Genomic DNA, 17,074 nt, shown 5'->3' with positions numbered 1-17,074 from the left:
ACCGACAATAATGATTATTAAAAACCAGCAGTGATGCACTAATAATGCTAGTTTGATGTGAACCGTCACTAATGATATATCAGTGACGATTTTAGCCGAACCAACATGGATGAATCACCATTTATGATGAGGTCTGTAGTGTAGGACCGTTTGACAAGTGGGGCCAGTCATAGGGATGGAAGCAACACCAAACCAACAGAATGAAGGCTTAGCTTCCCTTCCTCCAAATTCTACTTCTCCCATCCTCCCCTCTATCCTTACTATAGTTATTATCCATTTGTATGCCTCGTGTTGGTTTGGAGTATACGCCTGCGATTTGATGCTGATTTGGTGTTGATCTGCGTTGAAGCAAGCGGGGGAACGGTCACAATTTCAGCGAGAGGTGTAAGTGGATTCGCGATTGAGTGGTAAATAATTTTAACTGAATTTTTAGCGAATCGGATCACTTGGCAAATAGATGGTGACCGTTCCCATTCACCATTTCTCTTCATTTTAGAGATAACCCTAAGAGGAAACAACCACTAAAAAAAAATAGGTTATAGAAACCAAACCTACCTCTCACTCTTGATCCATCCATGGCGACGCCGCCGAGCCGGCCGTGGGCGGAGCTGCAGCACGACTTACTGGTGGCGATCATGTCACGCGTGGGCGCTCCGGATCTGCTCTCCGGCGGCGCGCCCCGCGCCTGCTCCTCGTGGCGGGCTGCGGCGCGCGACCCGCTCGCTTGGCGTCGCGTCGATCTCCGCGACTGGGCCGCCCTGACCTCCTGTCGGCGCGAGGAAGGACCCGGCCCTTCCAGTCGTCGCCTCCCCGTGCATGCCGCCCTCGCTGGCATCCTGGAGGTCGCCGCGACCCTGTCGGATGGGCGGATCGAGACTGTGCTGCTTCCCGAGTTTGCAGATGAGGAGCACCTCCTGTTCCTTGCCGAGAGGTGAAATATCTTCTCCATCTTTCTTTGATCTGTAATGTCGGTTGACCTTTTGAGTATTTTTAAGTACACATTCTTGTATCCGCATCAAATTCTCCCAAAATCTGCTTATTTTTAAGTTTTAAGAGGTAGATTTCGTCGTAGGTGGATGTGTTTCTTTGGTTTCTGCGGAGAGATGCTAGATTATTAAAAGATTGTATAAGGATTCTGTGCTGGTTTCGCGGTAAATTCTTTGCGTAAATGCTACATGAATATGTACCGAAGCAATTTGCTTTGTTCATTTGTATTGAGAACGACATATATCATTTCACCTGCTGCATTTTGCTTATATTTGTACTTCATTGTCTGTGTTTTCGTCCATGTTAATTTATTTGGACTGTTTTCTGTATTCATGTTTCACGTACACGTACTTTCATGTGAATCTGACATGATTTTGTTGATCTCTAAATAAGTAAATGCAAGGAACACGCTGATGAAGTGGCACATTTTCTGCAATGGCAATGACTTTGCTTTTTGTAGTAAATTTTGGGGATTCTAGCAACGTAGGTAACTAGCTATGCAATCTGAATGGCAAATTGTCTCTTCTAATCCTCAAAAAATTTTATTTACAAGCACTACCCCACCTTACATAAGCACGATCTTTTTGGGTGACTTCTGTTGTTCTTGAGTGAAAGGATTGCAAGCTATTACTTGTTCTTTGTTTCATTTTGGCAATGTTGGCTCTGAGTTCCAGAGCATCTAAGGCAATCCTCAACGAAGTTCTAGAACTTTAGAAAGCACAATATCATACATTTTTTTCCTGGCCTATGTCTTTGCTAGTTTGCAACTAGTCCAATTATTAGAGGTAAACAGATATCTCAGTCAAATCATCAGAGGTAAATAGATATCTTAGTGCTCTTTGTGCTTGTGCAAACTCTGCAAGGTGAGAAATGTGATAGCAAACTGAGTTGCTGTGCTCTCACAACATCCCTACCACCTGTCTTCTCCCTCATTGCACTAACAAGTCTTCTATGCCTATAGATGAAAGTAGTGACATGCTGGGCACGTGAGATAGGCTTCTTGAATGCCTTCAACTTCCCTATACCTTTCAACATAAGATCCAAGCAATGTGCAGCACAAACTGTCCAATAAAGCGTAGGAAACCTCTCCATAGAAGCTTGCCCGCTGCCTTATAGTTAATGCCCCTTATTCTCTTCTCTAACAAATCAGTTAGTATCACTTGATCATGAACTTCACTTGATGTCCAGAAATATCAGTTAGTATCACTTGATCTTCTCCTTAAAGTCCTCCTTCATCAAGCGGAAGTGGTCTCTTCTTGCCCTTCAAAGCAACTTGCATCTCTTGAGCGATAGCTAGTGTGGTTTTGCCACACTTCAAAATATCTCCATAACCACCCACAAGATACTCCTTGAGCCTTGTAATTCCTCCAGGTATAGATCTACCACACAAGCAATACTATAAGAGATCTCTATTACCAATGGTCGACCAAAATGCATATTTCCACTCAGGATCAGTTGACCTTCCCAGCTTCTATTTTGGATCAGTCTTTGGATCATACTTTGATGCGGCGTCTGAGGCCTCCACACTTCCAGTCCCTTGAGTAGCCATGTTCTGAAAAAATATGGCAACAACTTAGAGTATTGCGAAATGCTAATAGAAGAAGTGAAGAACTACTACTAACTGCTATTAATCATTGGCAATAGACTACAAGAGCTAAGAACTAGTGCTAACTACCAATAATTAAAAGATGTGCCTAACATCAGATGGCGGTCTCTCTTCTTGTTATCCAACCAAAGTTACAAAAATTCACATTGCATTCGGTGATATTTCTGGACATGAAAAAATCAGCCAAATATGTGTAACAAATGGCCTAACATCTGTGCTAACATATGTGCTAACGCCTAACATATCATATAGGCCATTAGCCAACCCATCACTTATGTGTAACAGATGTGATAACATATGCCTAACATCAGTACATCACATATGTGCCTAAGGGCCTAACATCACATATGCATAATGGCCTAACATCATTAGTGTACTGCTATACATTGTGTAATGTATTAGAGTAAACATTCATTGTGTAATGTATAAGAGAGACAGAGTCTGAGAGAACAGAGAGAAGAGAGAGCATACCAGGGCGAGCGCGGGGGTAGGGGCAGTGGAGAGGGGCAAACCGACGGCTTCCAGGCGGGGGTGGCGGAGATGGGCAGGTCGACGGCTTCCAAGTGGGGGCGGCGGACTTCCAAGTGGGTCGATAGACTTGCAGACGGGGGTGGCAGGCTTGTAGGCGGGGGCGACAGAGACGGGTGGGTCGACGGAGACAGGTAGGCGGACGGATCTGAGGGTGGCGAGCACTGGCAGTGTCGCGATGAGGAGCACGGGAGGCGGACTGCAAGTGGTCTCGATGGCGGCGGTGGGGATCCACGACTCGCCAGTCACTAGGTCAGGGAAAATGTATGGCTTGGACCCATTCGACCTCTCCTCTCCCTTCTAATCCCCTCGGCCTAGCCTATATTACGCCCACCAAATAAAATGGGACGTCACACGATGCCTTATCGGCACCACGTTGATGCCAAGCCGATATGGCGGACGCTATAGACACTGGTGCCGTGGCGAGGCCCAAAATACCACCATGCCGCCATATCGTCGTTATGGCGACAATATGGTGACGCCATGATAACTATGGTCGAAAGACAGTTTGTGAAGACTTGAGGTATTTGCTGAAGTACGGGTCCTAATAGCTTAGGAACTGCTAAATTAGTTCATGAAATTACATTTTGAGATGGCCGGTCATAAACAATCATAAATTAAGAAATAGGTATAAACAGGAGATAGTGTATGAGACTTTGATAGGTTGTGCCTGTGTGGCAATTGGTAGTGCAATTTTGAAGCTACTACAGTACTTTTAGTAATTTTCTCTGATAGATGTTTTAACTTGATGTATTGCTGATGAAATATTTTAGGGATTTAAAATCTCCAATTGGAGCATAGTTACTTACCTTTAATAAGTAATATAAGTGCCTAGAGGGTATCTATGACTGTGTATTATTGTATCTGTGTTTCACTAGTATGCTACTGCTGTTGGCCATATGCTTAAAATCCTTGCTGGTCACACATCCATCACAACCTTCAAATTGTTTGTGTTGAAACAAATATATTTGGTCCGCAACCTTCCATTGCATCCCGCCATCTTGCTCTTATTCACTTCATTGCTGCCCAATCCTCGTTAACACCTTGCGCTTCACCATTCTGCTTGATTTTTCTGCCCCATGACCCTGCTGCAAAAATGCAGTTCAGCCCTGTCCTTTTAGCTTGCTACTTTTCACGTGTCTTTTTGCCTCATATCTTGCTTTTCCAGTCCTCTCCATCTCCTAACCCACCATAATAAATACATGAACAATCGAGTTGCATACCTCTTACCAACGTCCTGGCAACACCTCACCATCTCTCCTGCCTACATTTTCTGTATGCTGATTTCACATGCCTACATTTGCCACCCCTACTACGCTTGTTCAACACCTTGCTTGTTTGCCACCTACCACTTGCCAGTTGATCTCTTGCCTTTCAGCATACTCACAGCTTGCTTCTTTGTCACCCAAAGTCATTTTAAACGTTCTTATCACAATTGATGGCTACATATCTAACTGCAGTTCAACGTATTTCTCTCTTAATAGAAATAAGAACAAGAATGGGGATCATTGTTCATGAATTTGATTTCATCTCGAGATCTGAAGAATTGATGGCTTCTTTAGATCATTTAGCTTGTAATGGTGATTCAGTTTCGCAAGTCACAAAAGAAGGGTATTGTTAGCTTCTATTGTATTATGTTTTCTTAGTATTTTATTGAAGTTTGTTTTGTTCATTATAATGTCATTCCTTCCATCATTTCGTTACTATAAGTTTGTTAGAACCACGCTTATCTGTAATCCAACACATATTTATTACTTTTTTTTATTGGTTTTACATGGAAGAGGGAAATATTGTCTTGTTAATCAGCAGAAGCAGTAGAATGAGAGTTAGACCATATATCTAAGCTATGGGAATCGACACCTTTTAGAACTGAGAAACTAAAATCTAACAACAAAAGCTCCATTTAAGGTTTAACCATGTACAAAAAGCCACCAATACCATATGGTCCAACAGAAACTGGGATGATTTGTTGGTGAATACGGTATTGATCTACTATTGGATGAAATAGCATACGTAAGAAGCACTTCAGCATTTCTTATTTAACGAGAACAGATTTCTTGGCCTTGTTGGTATGAGGTGCATGGCCTCTCATTATACTAGAGTATACAATCGAAAATAGGAAAAAGAAAGGATAGGCAAAAGGCATAACTGCATATGGATCAAACTAAAACTAACTAGACACAACTAGGGGTCTAAGAAATTATTAGTGACACTTGCAGGAATCAACAACCAATGGAAATTTCAGATCTGTTGGAAAATTATTGGTCTTCTTTTTTTTTGCCTTGCATGTCATGTGTTTATGTCATGAACATTGCAAATTTGATGCACAAATATGAGTGCGATGGTATCAAATTTTAAGTAGATTAGTTGCTAATTGTAATAGCTACGCGTATCAAGCACACAAGGACCTTGATATCCATTAGAGAGAAGTAATTTTTTTTGTAATGTTTGTGCCTGTATGTTTTGGGAGCGCATTTTATTCTGACTTTCAACTTAGGCAGTTTAATGACTCAGTATCTTAGTGTGTCTTTTGCTTTGAGTGTATGGTGTTGCATGGTATAGATTAAAAACACCTTGTAAGCATAGGCTAAGCATTACACTAAGGAAAAAATATCAAGGTTGTACCCAAAGGTTCCAAACAATAAAACAGAGGGTGTATATGTTCTGGTTTGCTCGTTCCACTGTAGTTGAAACATTCCAAGATGTTTTATCTAGCTGATAAAAGAGAATAAAGTTCAAATTTATTATGTAGCTGAAATTTTAGTTTCCTTTGGATCAACAGCGATATTATTCAATGGCTCTGCTGTTCTTTGGATGCTACTATATTAATTGAAAATTTCGTTCAGTTCTGTGATCATTGCTGTGGATATGTTTTATATTTGTCCTAAACATGCTTTAGATGTTACTTTTCTGGAAATATGTACCCAATGCAAGTTTACAACTTCACTTTATAATTTTTTTGTTAGAGCACAGGAAGACATGTCAATGTGTGTTGTTTTCACTTAGTTTTTTTGTGCTGTATTCTAATTGTTATGAAATTTCGTAACAGTTAACATCAACATCTGGCAATGTGGTTTTGGTTTCTCATGGGTTTGTTTTCCCAGTCGGCTAACGCCTAACAGTTGGCCTTTAAACGTGCTGTGGCTATGGTTATTCAAAGTCTGGGTTGCTAACTGTATTTCTGATTTTCTGGCTGTTTTTTCCCAGGTGTCCGAACCTGCACTATTTCAGCCTTCCTAGCACCTGTATGACTTACGATCAGTTCTGTAAGGCAATAGGTGGGCTTCATTCGCTTAAAGGCATGGCAGTGGATGAGAGTCTTATTAATTACGATGCCCTCCACCACGTGCATCAGTGCTGCCCAGACTTTGTGGAGCTGAAGGTGTCTGCTTTGTATGTGGATGAGGAGATGGCTTCTGTCATCTGTAACTCTCTTCCTCATCTGAAGAAGCTCGAGATACCAAGCTCTGATACGTCTTCTGCTGCAATAATAAAATTCCTTGATTACCTAGAGGAGCTCGAGTACCTGGACATATCGGGTTATGAGATATCCGCGATCTCAAGCGCCGTTCTTGAGAAAGCTTCTCGGCTCAAGGTTTTTCTCTGGAACTCGAAATTTGAGCTTGGGGAGTTCATGGACTGCTCAAATTGTGGAGAGCACAACGTCAACCCTCAAGATCCCTGCAAGTGCATGATGGAACACAAGGTCATGGACTGGCTGGCTGGACCTTCATAAACTTCCCGAAGCAAGGGCATCTCTGGTTTTTATTATGACGCTTTGCTGCTTGTAAAATTTCGACCTATGTCAAATTTAGTGTTTGAGCTGTATGTAACAGTAAATGGGGTGCTTGAAGTTTTTTACTGCACGGTCGTTATGCCTCCTCAGAGGTGACAAGGCTGGATCAATTTGCTTGAACCGCCCATGATTCGTGCTCGAGTTATGCATCCAATAACAAAATTTTGATGTTTCATTGGTGTGCAAGGTTTTATGCCATTTTTTACACCAATGAATCAGCACATGTTAGTTGATGCTGTATTGCGGTGCCACTTATGCAGTTAACTTCAATTTACTCTTTCAGGGCCTGACAGCAGACGTATCGTGGTAGTTACCTGTTTTGTGCACCAATGATTCAACAAATTTCTTTTGAGAAAATTGCATCGCAGGCTTTGCACGGTTGTTTCACCTACACTTCGAACTCGCAATTTACTTTCTCGGGACCTTGAATAAGCAAGTTCAGGAGATTAGATGAGACAACAATGCAAGTTCGAGGGGCTATGTGAGACAAAAAAATACAAGTTCAAGAAGGTGAGGAATTTAAGTGGAAGTTTAGGAGGCTAGCTGAGACTGCCACGCAAGTTTAAGGGGTCGAGGGAGTAAAATGCAAGTTCAGTGGTGTAGGAGACAACCACGCAAGTTAAGAGGCATACGGTGCAATTTTCTCATTTTTCTTTACATGAAGTATCTTCGCTCATCTAGGCCCACCTGCCGGTGATTGTTCGTAACGATTCCATAAAAGAGTTGTGTTCAATTATCTATACTGTACAGAGCTCAAATGCTGCGCCATAAAAAAACAACTTGCCCAGTGTTGTAATTGCTGAACTTGTGCTAAACTTGCTGTGAAATTGATCTTTGTGCAGTTAAAAACTTCGCTTGACACATGTTATGGTGTGGGTTGCAAGCGTTCAGTGGCCGACTACCATCTGTAAGAGAGCGAAAAAAAGTTTGACATCTTTGTGCTCTTTCCATGGTGGTAGTGCTGCTAATAAAAAAGTGCATGGGCTGGATCGAAAAAAGGTCTCCTTTACCAATCTGTGAACAGGGAGGTGATCTTGCTTGACGCTGTCTCCTTTACCAATCCATGTGGAGACTTGGCTGCAGGTTGTGTTGCTGACCTCCCTTCTCTTTAGTCTCACGACTTGACTGCTCATTTCGATGCAGTTCCTAGTGGTTTTTTAGTAGTTCAGCAGATAAGATCGCGATGGAAGTTAGCCGAGTTTTGAAGGTGACTGCCAATTATTGCAGCGATCAGAGAAGAAGATCGGACAATGACCCATTCCTTCCCTCCTTGACTGCTGCCCAGCTCAGGCACGACGGCAAAGACAACACGGGAGCTACAGATGGTGCGCCCACTGTCAGATCCCTGAAGTTCAGAGTTTCAGTGAGGGTCAGAAATATTCAGAAGTTCACACTACTACACTCAGAAGTTCATTACTATAGAAAAAATCATCAGTTTAAAAATACTATTAATGATGGTTTTTAACCGGCACTGATTATTCGACACCGTGATTTTTAGTATTGATTTATGAACTGACACTGATAATAAGTATCAATGCTGATCTATAATAAGGAACCGGTACTGATACTCAAACTATCACTACCGGTTTGTAGGATAAGTTGATACTGATATCAGTGTCGGCATTTTGTCATGAGTTGGCACTGATGGCCCCTCCCCTGTACAAAATCTAGCCGTTACCGATAATAGTACAAATAATATTACATACAACACATATATCAAGATAAATATGCATTTAAATTCACATGCACATATTATTATCTCAGCACATATAATCTCACATACATACACAATTCATTCACATCACATCTCATTCATACATACATAACCATGTTCTTTCACATATCATTCACTAAAGTTCATAAATAAGATAAGTTTACAACAAAAGTTTATAATTAACACAAGTATACAATAAAAAGGTAAGAAGCGATATCATTCAAGTTTTCTTGTTAACCAAAGACACCGAACTACGCTTTTTACCTTGAGACAAATTAGGTAACAAACTCAACGGGCTAGGAGAAGGGACAATGTCCGAATAGCACTATTTGAAAACATGGTACTAAGCAGACTCTGGAATGACTTCATCATTGATGAACCCGCAGACTTGTCCCTGAAGTGCGATGATTCTCTGCGGTATGAGGATACCTGTTTTCAGCTTGAGTTCTTATAATTACCAGAATTTAAGAAATCAATCTATTTGAATACGAGTAGGAATTAAAAATTAATTATCAATATGTATATTATTTACCTCAGCATTGATAATGTTGCTATAATTATTTTTGGTGAATCCATGTGTGAAGTCACATATATAGTAGCAACATAAATTATTGCCCTAGGTCTGAAACCTACAAGAAAAGTTGGTTACGACTTTCTATTCCTTTCTATACGGTATGTGATGTCCATTCATCTTGACGTAGCACACGTACACCCTGTACGTGTGTGATTATTGACCATAACTAGACTTAGATTCAATCAATTCGAAGTTTACTAAAATATTAATAAAATGATTAGTTTACCTTTATAGCAAGTCTAAGACAGATTGGAATTTGTCTACTAGATTTGTTCTCGTATCAAAGACAACGATACTGATAAGGTCAGTCTTGATGACAAAGAGGGCCTAGTGAAAACTGCACATATGTCACCGTAGGTAATTAGTCCTAAGTTCTAACATTGTGATGCTCGAAAAGGGTAGAACAAATATGGAGGGAAACACATATCTAAAGTTGCAAGGTAAAAAGTATGTATCTCTTTAATTGGTACGTAAGAATAAAATCAAGTGCATAGTCCTCGGTTGCTTGTGGCTTGGTGGCGACCATCGTCTGATTTATTTTCATTGGGTCGAGGAATCCTACTTCAATGATACCTTTTTGACCACATGTATGTATTTCTATTCTACATACACAAAAAGTTAAGACATTCAGTCTAATGGTATAAGAATATATATACCATGAATTATACATATAATACACTTAAGAGTCTAAAAACTTATGAGCTGAATGCCGATGGTGTCTTACTGGTACAGTTGATACATTTATAAATCCAGACTTCACCGTCCCCATGTAGGAAATCACTATGATTGTATTTGAACATGAACATTTCTCTACCGGTATTCGATTATTTCATTTACCATGCATGGAATATCTGCATTTGGGTTGATAGCTCCGATAGGGACTTGACCAGTGGTTTTCCAAGCTTAAATTGCCATCTAGTTTTTGCCTTTTCAACCTTGGACTCGTTATCAAGTGCTTCTTTTGTGATTCTGGCCTCATGGAGAAAGTTTCTTTCTAATTGTTCTTGTTGTTCTAGCGCTCTTTGTTTTTTTTACCTTCTTGCACAACGCCTTCCTTAACTGTTTTTTACGCATGACGCACGCATAGTTAGATTTTAGCTGTGGGTCCACAGGTCTGGCCAAATTCCAAAGAAATTTGGTAGCCATTACTGGATCAATAGCACTCTTCTCAGGCTTAGTACGTTTGAGGTGTGCAGTGACACTAGTGTTCACTTTCCTTCTAATTTTCTCATGAATTTTATCATAAGGCAGAGGAGATACCGGCTTCTTAGATGCTACGGTTGCTTCTTAGCTGGTGCTCGCTGCTATGACAAAGTCGATTTCTGAGATGACATTGACTTATGTGCAGGTGCTACCAGCTTCTGAAGTGGGATAGGAGGTGGCGGCGAAGGGGTTGAAGATCTTGGTGGCTGTGGAGGTGACGACAGAGGAGGTGGAGATCTTCTGGGTGGGTCCGACGACTCTGAAGTAGGCCCAGACTTGTCTATGTCTTCACCAAATATAATGACATGCTTGCACCATAGGACGCAATGGCCTACATTTTTTGAGAGCCTCCTTTACCCCGTCTCTCTAGGGTAATCCAGCTCACTTTTACGGTACTCATGTATTGCACTACCCATGTGTGCCCTGGCGTATCCCTGTGGTACCAGGCGATTGTTGAAGAGAGTCCACTACTACACAAAACGTCATCACAGGCAGGTGGTAACACCTTTTCACAGGCATTTAGCGCACCCGCCTGGGACCGAAGGCCTGTGGAAATAAACGTTTCCACAGGTGCAAAACAGACCGCTTGTGATTTTCACAGGAGGTTGGCTTAAAGAACCGCCTGTGAAAATAGATTTCCACAGATGACCCACTTTAGTTGCCACCTATAGATATAAAGATTTCCATAGGTGGTTTTGTAAGAGAACCGCCTGTGGTATGTATTTCTTTTTAAAAAATAATGAGCATATATTTTATTCCCTCTAGATTTCACACAGTTTCAATATAGATTTCAACATCACATATTTCAACATCATCAAAGATTTCACAAAATTCAATATTTAACACAAGTACAATAATATTCACAACATCACAAGCCTATATTGCTAAGAGTCTTTCCTCTCCCACTCACAAAGACTCAGATGGCTAGCTAATTCGCCTCTGTGATCAAAGAATCTGCCACTCGTGTGGATGACTTCGTGCATAATAAATTGGCACATGTCATGTTGGACGTTTTTGATATCTTCATCTGTGAGAGATTGGTTGGTACATTGGATCATCCGTGCCTGGAATGGAAACACAACTAAAAGAGTTAAAACACTACTGACAACGGAAATATAACCAAATAAGAATATGCAGGCGTAATGATGACTTACATCCTCAGGGTTTGTTGTGTACCTCCTGTTTACCCTAAGAAATTGGCAAACATAGTATCCACAAAGAACGCTATTGAAACCTTGCTTGTGGCACTACAAATAGAAACACAACGTATTCGTTAGTTCAATAAGACTCTTCGTCATAAATAGTGAGATACAAGCATTAGAAGTGTGTTATTACTAGAAAGTGTGTACGGACCGTTATCACCTTTTGTTACGTACCACTTGAAGGCCATATTCGAATGTCAATAAGTAATTATCAATTCATAAATGATTTATATGAATTTTATGTATGAAGATTTCCTTTACCTCTGTATAACATCAATGAAATCTCAGTAGGATTTTTGTTGAAGATCGGCTGAGTCAAGGACCACAATTTTGCTCGACTTCGGTATCAGCATTATACAGATATAGTGGTCGCTACATGAATACTTATGTTAGATTCTTGATCGATCAATTAAGTTGAATACTTATGTTAGGTTCATGACGTATCACACTTACTTAAAGTTGTAGCGAGCCAAGATGTAGTCCTTGTCCTGCATTTCTAGCATAGCCCTTCCTATGTAGACTGACATTTTGAGCCTTTTTGTTTTGGTCAAATCTCTTATGACCCCTGATTTCTCCTTGTTACTCTTCCCCTTAATCTTGGGGCCATCTGTCCTCAAGTTCACGACCATGTTAGGCTAAGAAATTCGTTGCGGATTAATGAATCCAACGGGCCTCTTCAACTTTTCCGCATCACTAAATTGCATCCTACAGAACAAGTTACTAGTCATTAGCTTCTATAGCATACATTGGTAGATAAATGAACGTAGGGATAGATTGTAGGCACTTACAGGCACCACACGCTTATGAGATTGACGTCGAGTTTTTCACGGTGCAACAAAGCATGCATATCCTTAAAATCCACCATGAGATAGGAGTCTCCACTTAGATAAATGTTAGCGGGGATAGAAGCAATGATTATGGAGAACCCCGCGTGACATGCCCTCATGTACCATTCGTGGAATTTTCTCATCTCCCATGGACCTTCTTGGAGTTGAAATGATGGTAGAAATGGCTTTCCATGCTCATATTTCTCAGGAACATCTAGTGTAGGCAAGAAATCCATCTGAGAGGTACTTAATGTTTTGCCCATCTCTGTCGTGAGATCGCCCTTCGCTGATTCCTGAGCGGATGATGCCTTTGCTTTTGATGAGGTCAAAAGCCACCTCTTCACCGGATTAGGTAGAGTCTTTTCGTACGGGGTAACCATGACAAGGACACTCCAATGCTCAGGTGAATGTGGTGGAGGCGCAGACGCTGGAGGTGGAGATGCCGGAGTCGCAGGCGCTGGAGGTGGAGGTGCTTGAGTCGCAGACGATGAAGCATGATGTGAAGATGCCTGAGGCGGAGATATTGGGTGCGGGGGCAAAGGTGCTTGAGGCGGAGACGGTTTGATGAGGACATCACTCTTTCGGATACACACACACCGAATATTCCTCCAACAATAGGTCCATTGACACGACCTAATGCACGTCAACTAAATCATGAGGTGAGCTCGTTCCTTAGTGTTCCTTTATATTTTGATAAGGATGGGATGCTACTGAATAATTGTGATGTATTGTTACTTAGGAACACGGGAGAAGAACAGCAAGGGCGCCCAAGCCAAGGTGGAGATTCAATCAAGTTCGAGTCCGTTTTGGAGTGCAGGACCAGCCTGCACTAAAATCGTCTCCCAGGACGCATACGGACTCTGTTTTCAACGTTCTACACATGGTTGGAAAGCTAAGGAGATAAGCTTTCCAACGGGACTAGTCCCATGTCCAAATTCTTTCTGAGTCAACAGGAATCGTCGAAACAAGTGGACATCCAGAATCTATCAGGGTGCTGCGCCACCATCTTTTGGGCCGTTGGGCCGTGTAATGTGTTGGAGTCCATTAGGGACGCGTCCAGGGGTCCTTGGCCGACCCTAGTCTTTTATATACAGTAGCCGCCGCCCTAATTAGGGTTGGGTTTTGCTTAGATATTGATCTACACACAGATTGTGAGATTTTCGCTCTTGTTCTAGACCGACTAAGTCGCCGCAAGTGTTTGTGGAACCCCAACTTCGAGTGCTTGAATTCTATTCATAATATTTCAGATTGCATCTTCTACGTTCTTGCTTGGGTTCTCGGTACGCTTGCAGGGATTGAGCCTTTTTGGCGAGGTCAATCGCGCGACACGGTTGATAACCAACGGAGCTATAGTGTAGTGATTGCAAGGGAGACGATCTGTTCGGGTCGAAGCCTTTGGATCATCAACGTCGAGTTCTCCACCCACCGACTTATCTCTACATATCGGAAGATCAGACCAACATTACTAATCAACTGGTATCAAATTTTCAGGTTGCCCGTTAGGTAATTTCGTTTTCCCCTTTAGATTAGTCTATTTTTCATTACCTAGAGTCCAGAAAAAGCCAAAAAAAATACGTCAATTTCCGCTGCCCTAGAACCCTTTGTGCCTTTGCAATTTTTGTTTTCAATTGTGCGTTGTTGAGTTTGTGTCCGTGGTCGAGTCTTGTTGCTGGTTTTAGAGTCGTGTTCTTGGTTTTTAGTCAACGCTCCGTGCTGTTTTGATCACGTCGCTATCCCATCGCCACCATCCCCACCAACAAGTCGAGCCACCACATTACTCGATTTGCCACCGCGAGCCGCCTTGTGTTACTTTCCGCCACGCCAACCCTAGATAGGTCGCAAGCCGTCTTGTATCAATTGCCCTGCCACTGCTGCCCTCCTTGTTCATCTCGCGATCCTATTGCTTGCAATACCTTAAAGAGGTCAATTTCTGCAAGAGGTGCTTTGGAAAAAAACCCTAACTCGACAGGGGTTCAGTAAAACGGCCATAACTTTCTCATACGGACTCGGAATCAGGTAAATTTTTTTTTCACGGATATCTACAGAAAAAGTTACATCCGTTGCTCCCCCGCTTTGTCGGGTACCACCAAATTTTTTTTCCCAAATTCGCCTCGGAAGATTGAGTATTCGAGCTGCGAAGTTTCCGCACGCTTTTCAGAGAACGTGCTTGATTTCCTATAGGCCACATCTTGCATCCGTTTGAGCTGAAAATTTCTGTGGTTGTTGCTTGTGTGGTCCTAGTTCAGAAAATAAATATCAGAAAAATACGAAAAAAAATCGTGATTCCTACTAGTGCTAAAAGACAAAAAAGAGGAGTACATAGAGAATACCCAGATAATTGTGCTGTTTGCTGTGTCTTTCTCTGACATCCTTTTTAGCTTTGTTTCAGCTGTTGTGCTAGGACTAGGGACACGTGATAGACCAGCAACTGTGATTCATACTTTGGACACTTATTTAGCTTTGCTCATCTGATTACAGTTATTGCTAATCCTTGCTACCATATTGTGCCTTCCAAGCTCCACCTCCTTTGATCCAAACAGGTTCACTCTTGCAATCATCCCACGCTTCCAGACTTGTCATCGGTTGTTCCTTCTTGCTGCGTTGGTAAGAACATTTGTAAGAGCGTGGTAAGACGCTTGAGTGTGTATGATTCCACCTTCCACCACCTAGTAGTTGATAGAGATAATATTGTGTTGTACTTTGTTTTCTACTAACCATGTCAGGTGATGGCTCTCCGTCGGATTTTAAGGATTGTGTGTCCAAGGAAGAACTCAACAAAGCCTTGCAGGATCATACTAGACTATTGACAGACATTAGAACAAGCATTGCTAACCTTGTCATGCGAGTCAACGACCTTGAGTTGCGACAGCCACCACAGGATGATGAACATTCACATGATGATGATACTAATAATGGTGACCAAGAAGATGGTGAGGTTTTTGTTGGGCAAGATGCGCGTACTGAGCAACGTCCTCGTGCTGAACAATTACGTCGTGACCAACAACAACGTCGTCAAGGTAATGGAGGTAATAATGTTAATCGCAACGGTCGCGATGATCCTTATTCTAAGATTAAGTTTTCAATGCCTCCTTTTGATGGTGCATATGATGCTGATGCTTATTTGAATTGGGAAATGACGGTTGATCAAAAGTATAGTTCTCATATGGTTCCTGAAATGCATAGAGTTAGACTAGCCACTTGTGAGTTCACGAATTATGCTATTATTTGGTGGAATGGTTTAGTTTCTAGTGGCTTAGAACCTGAATCATGGCCTAGACTAAAACGTGCCATGCGCAATAGATTTATTCCTCCTGATTATACACGTGAATTGAAAAAGAAATTGCAGCGCTTAAATCAAGGTTCTAAATCTGTGCATGATTACTATCAAGAGCTTCAAATTGCTATGCTTCGTTGTAGTATACAAGAAGATGATGAGGATACCATGATTCATTTTTACTCTGGGTTGAGACGTGAAATTCAGGACCTTGTTGATTATAAAGATTACAATACTACCAATAGGTTGTTCCATTTTGCTATCTTGGCAGAAAAAGAACTGCAGGGTCGACAACAGGTGCAGAAATTGCGGAACAATTTTGGGAGTACATCTACTTCACGAGTACCACCGGGACAAGCAACAATATTCCCTTCTACATCTACACGACCTGCTGCCCCCTCCTCCAACACTCGGGCGCGTTCAGCAGGAGCACCACAACCATCACGTGAGGTGAGCAAATCTACTGTTTCGCATGATCCAATGCCAAGCTCTTCTTCAAGTGCAGCTACCACGGGTCGTACAACGGGCATTGTGTGCCATCGCTGCCAAGGTATTGGCCACGTCATGAAGGATTGCCCAAGCCAACAAGCATACTTCGCAACAGCAGATGGTGGATATGTTAGTCATAGTGATGTCGAGGAAGAATATGCATTTGAAGCTAATCTTGCAGTCGATCATGACATGGATAGTGAGGGGGAGGAGATTAGTGGTACCGCTGCCACGGAGAGTTATGCAGCACGCACCTTCATTGTGAAGCGAGTTTTGAGTTCTCAAATGGGGCAAGCAGAGTAGCTACAACGCCATAATCTATTCCAGACATTCCTCATTGTCAAAGATGCACGTGTTCGTACCATAATTGATGGCGGGAGTTGCAACAACCTCTTGAGCTCCGATCTTGTGAAGAATCTTTCCTTGCCAACACGTGCACATCCTCATCCATACTACATTTAGTGGTTCAATAACAGCAGTAAGGTTATGGTAACACAATCTGTGAGAGTACATTTTTCTATTGGTTCCTACCATGATTATGCTGATTTTGATGTAGTGCCTATGCAAGCATATTCACTTTTGTTAGGCCGTCCTTGGGAATTTGATACCGATGCTACACACCATGGTAGAAGTAATAAATACTCTCTCCTGCACAAGGGAAAGAAAATCTCTTTGCTTCCTTTGACACCTGCTGAAATTGTGCAATGTGATAAAGCTTTAGCTAAAAAAGAAAAGAAAGAACGTGTTTTGGAATCTGAAAATCAGCAAGTAGCTCAATCTGTTTTTCCCCCTAAGAAAGAGAAGAACACACCTAGGTCCGAAGGCATTAAGTTAAAGGGTGGTGTTATGCTTGCTACTAAATCTGACCTTGCTG

The 17,074-nt window shown here is 41.8% G+C and overlaps 1 protein-coding gene across 1 annotated transcript; it reads left to right on the top strand.

The window, feature by feature from the left end:
* Positions 1-230: 230 nt before the first annotated feature.
* LOC133912782 (F-box/LRR-repeat protein At3g48880-like) lies at positions 231-7,092 on the top strand. The gene is made up of 2 exons (XM_062355690.1): positions 231-931; positions 6,329-7,092. Exons 1-2 carry the CDS (start codon positions 576-578, stop codon positions 6,855-6,857), a joined length of 885 nt encoding a protein of 294 aa, XP_062211674.1. The 5' UTR covers positions 231-575; the 3' UTR covers positions 6,858-7,092.
* Positions 7,093-17,074: the final 9,982 nt, after the last annotated feature.

This window comes from Phragmites australis, chromosome 3 (genome assembly GCF_958298935.1).
Source record: "Phragmites australis chromosome 3, lpPhrAust1.1, whole genome shotgun sequence".
Taxonomy (NCBI): Eukaryota; Viridiplantae; Streptophyta; class Magnoliopsida; order Poales; family Poaceae; genus Phragmites; species Phragmites australis.
The sequence above is the reverse complement of the archived record's forward strand: the minus strand, read 5'-3'. Positions and strand labels throughout refer to the sequence as shown.

Coding starts and splice junctions, on each gene's coding strand:
- LOC133912782 (XM_062355690.1), top strand. CDS start 576: ATGGCGACGCCGCCGAGCCGGCCGTGGGCGGAGCTGCAGCACGACTTA. Junction 932..6,328: donor CTCCTGTTCCTTGCCGAGAG/GTGAAATATCTT, acceptor GTTTTTTCCCAG/GTGTCCGAACCTGCACTATT.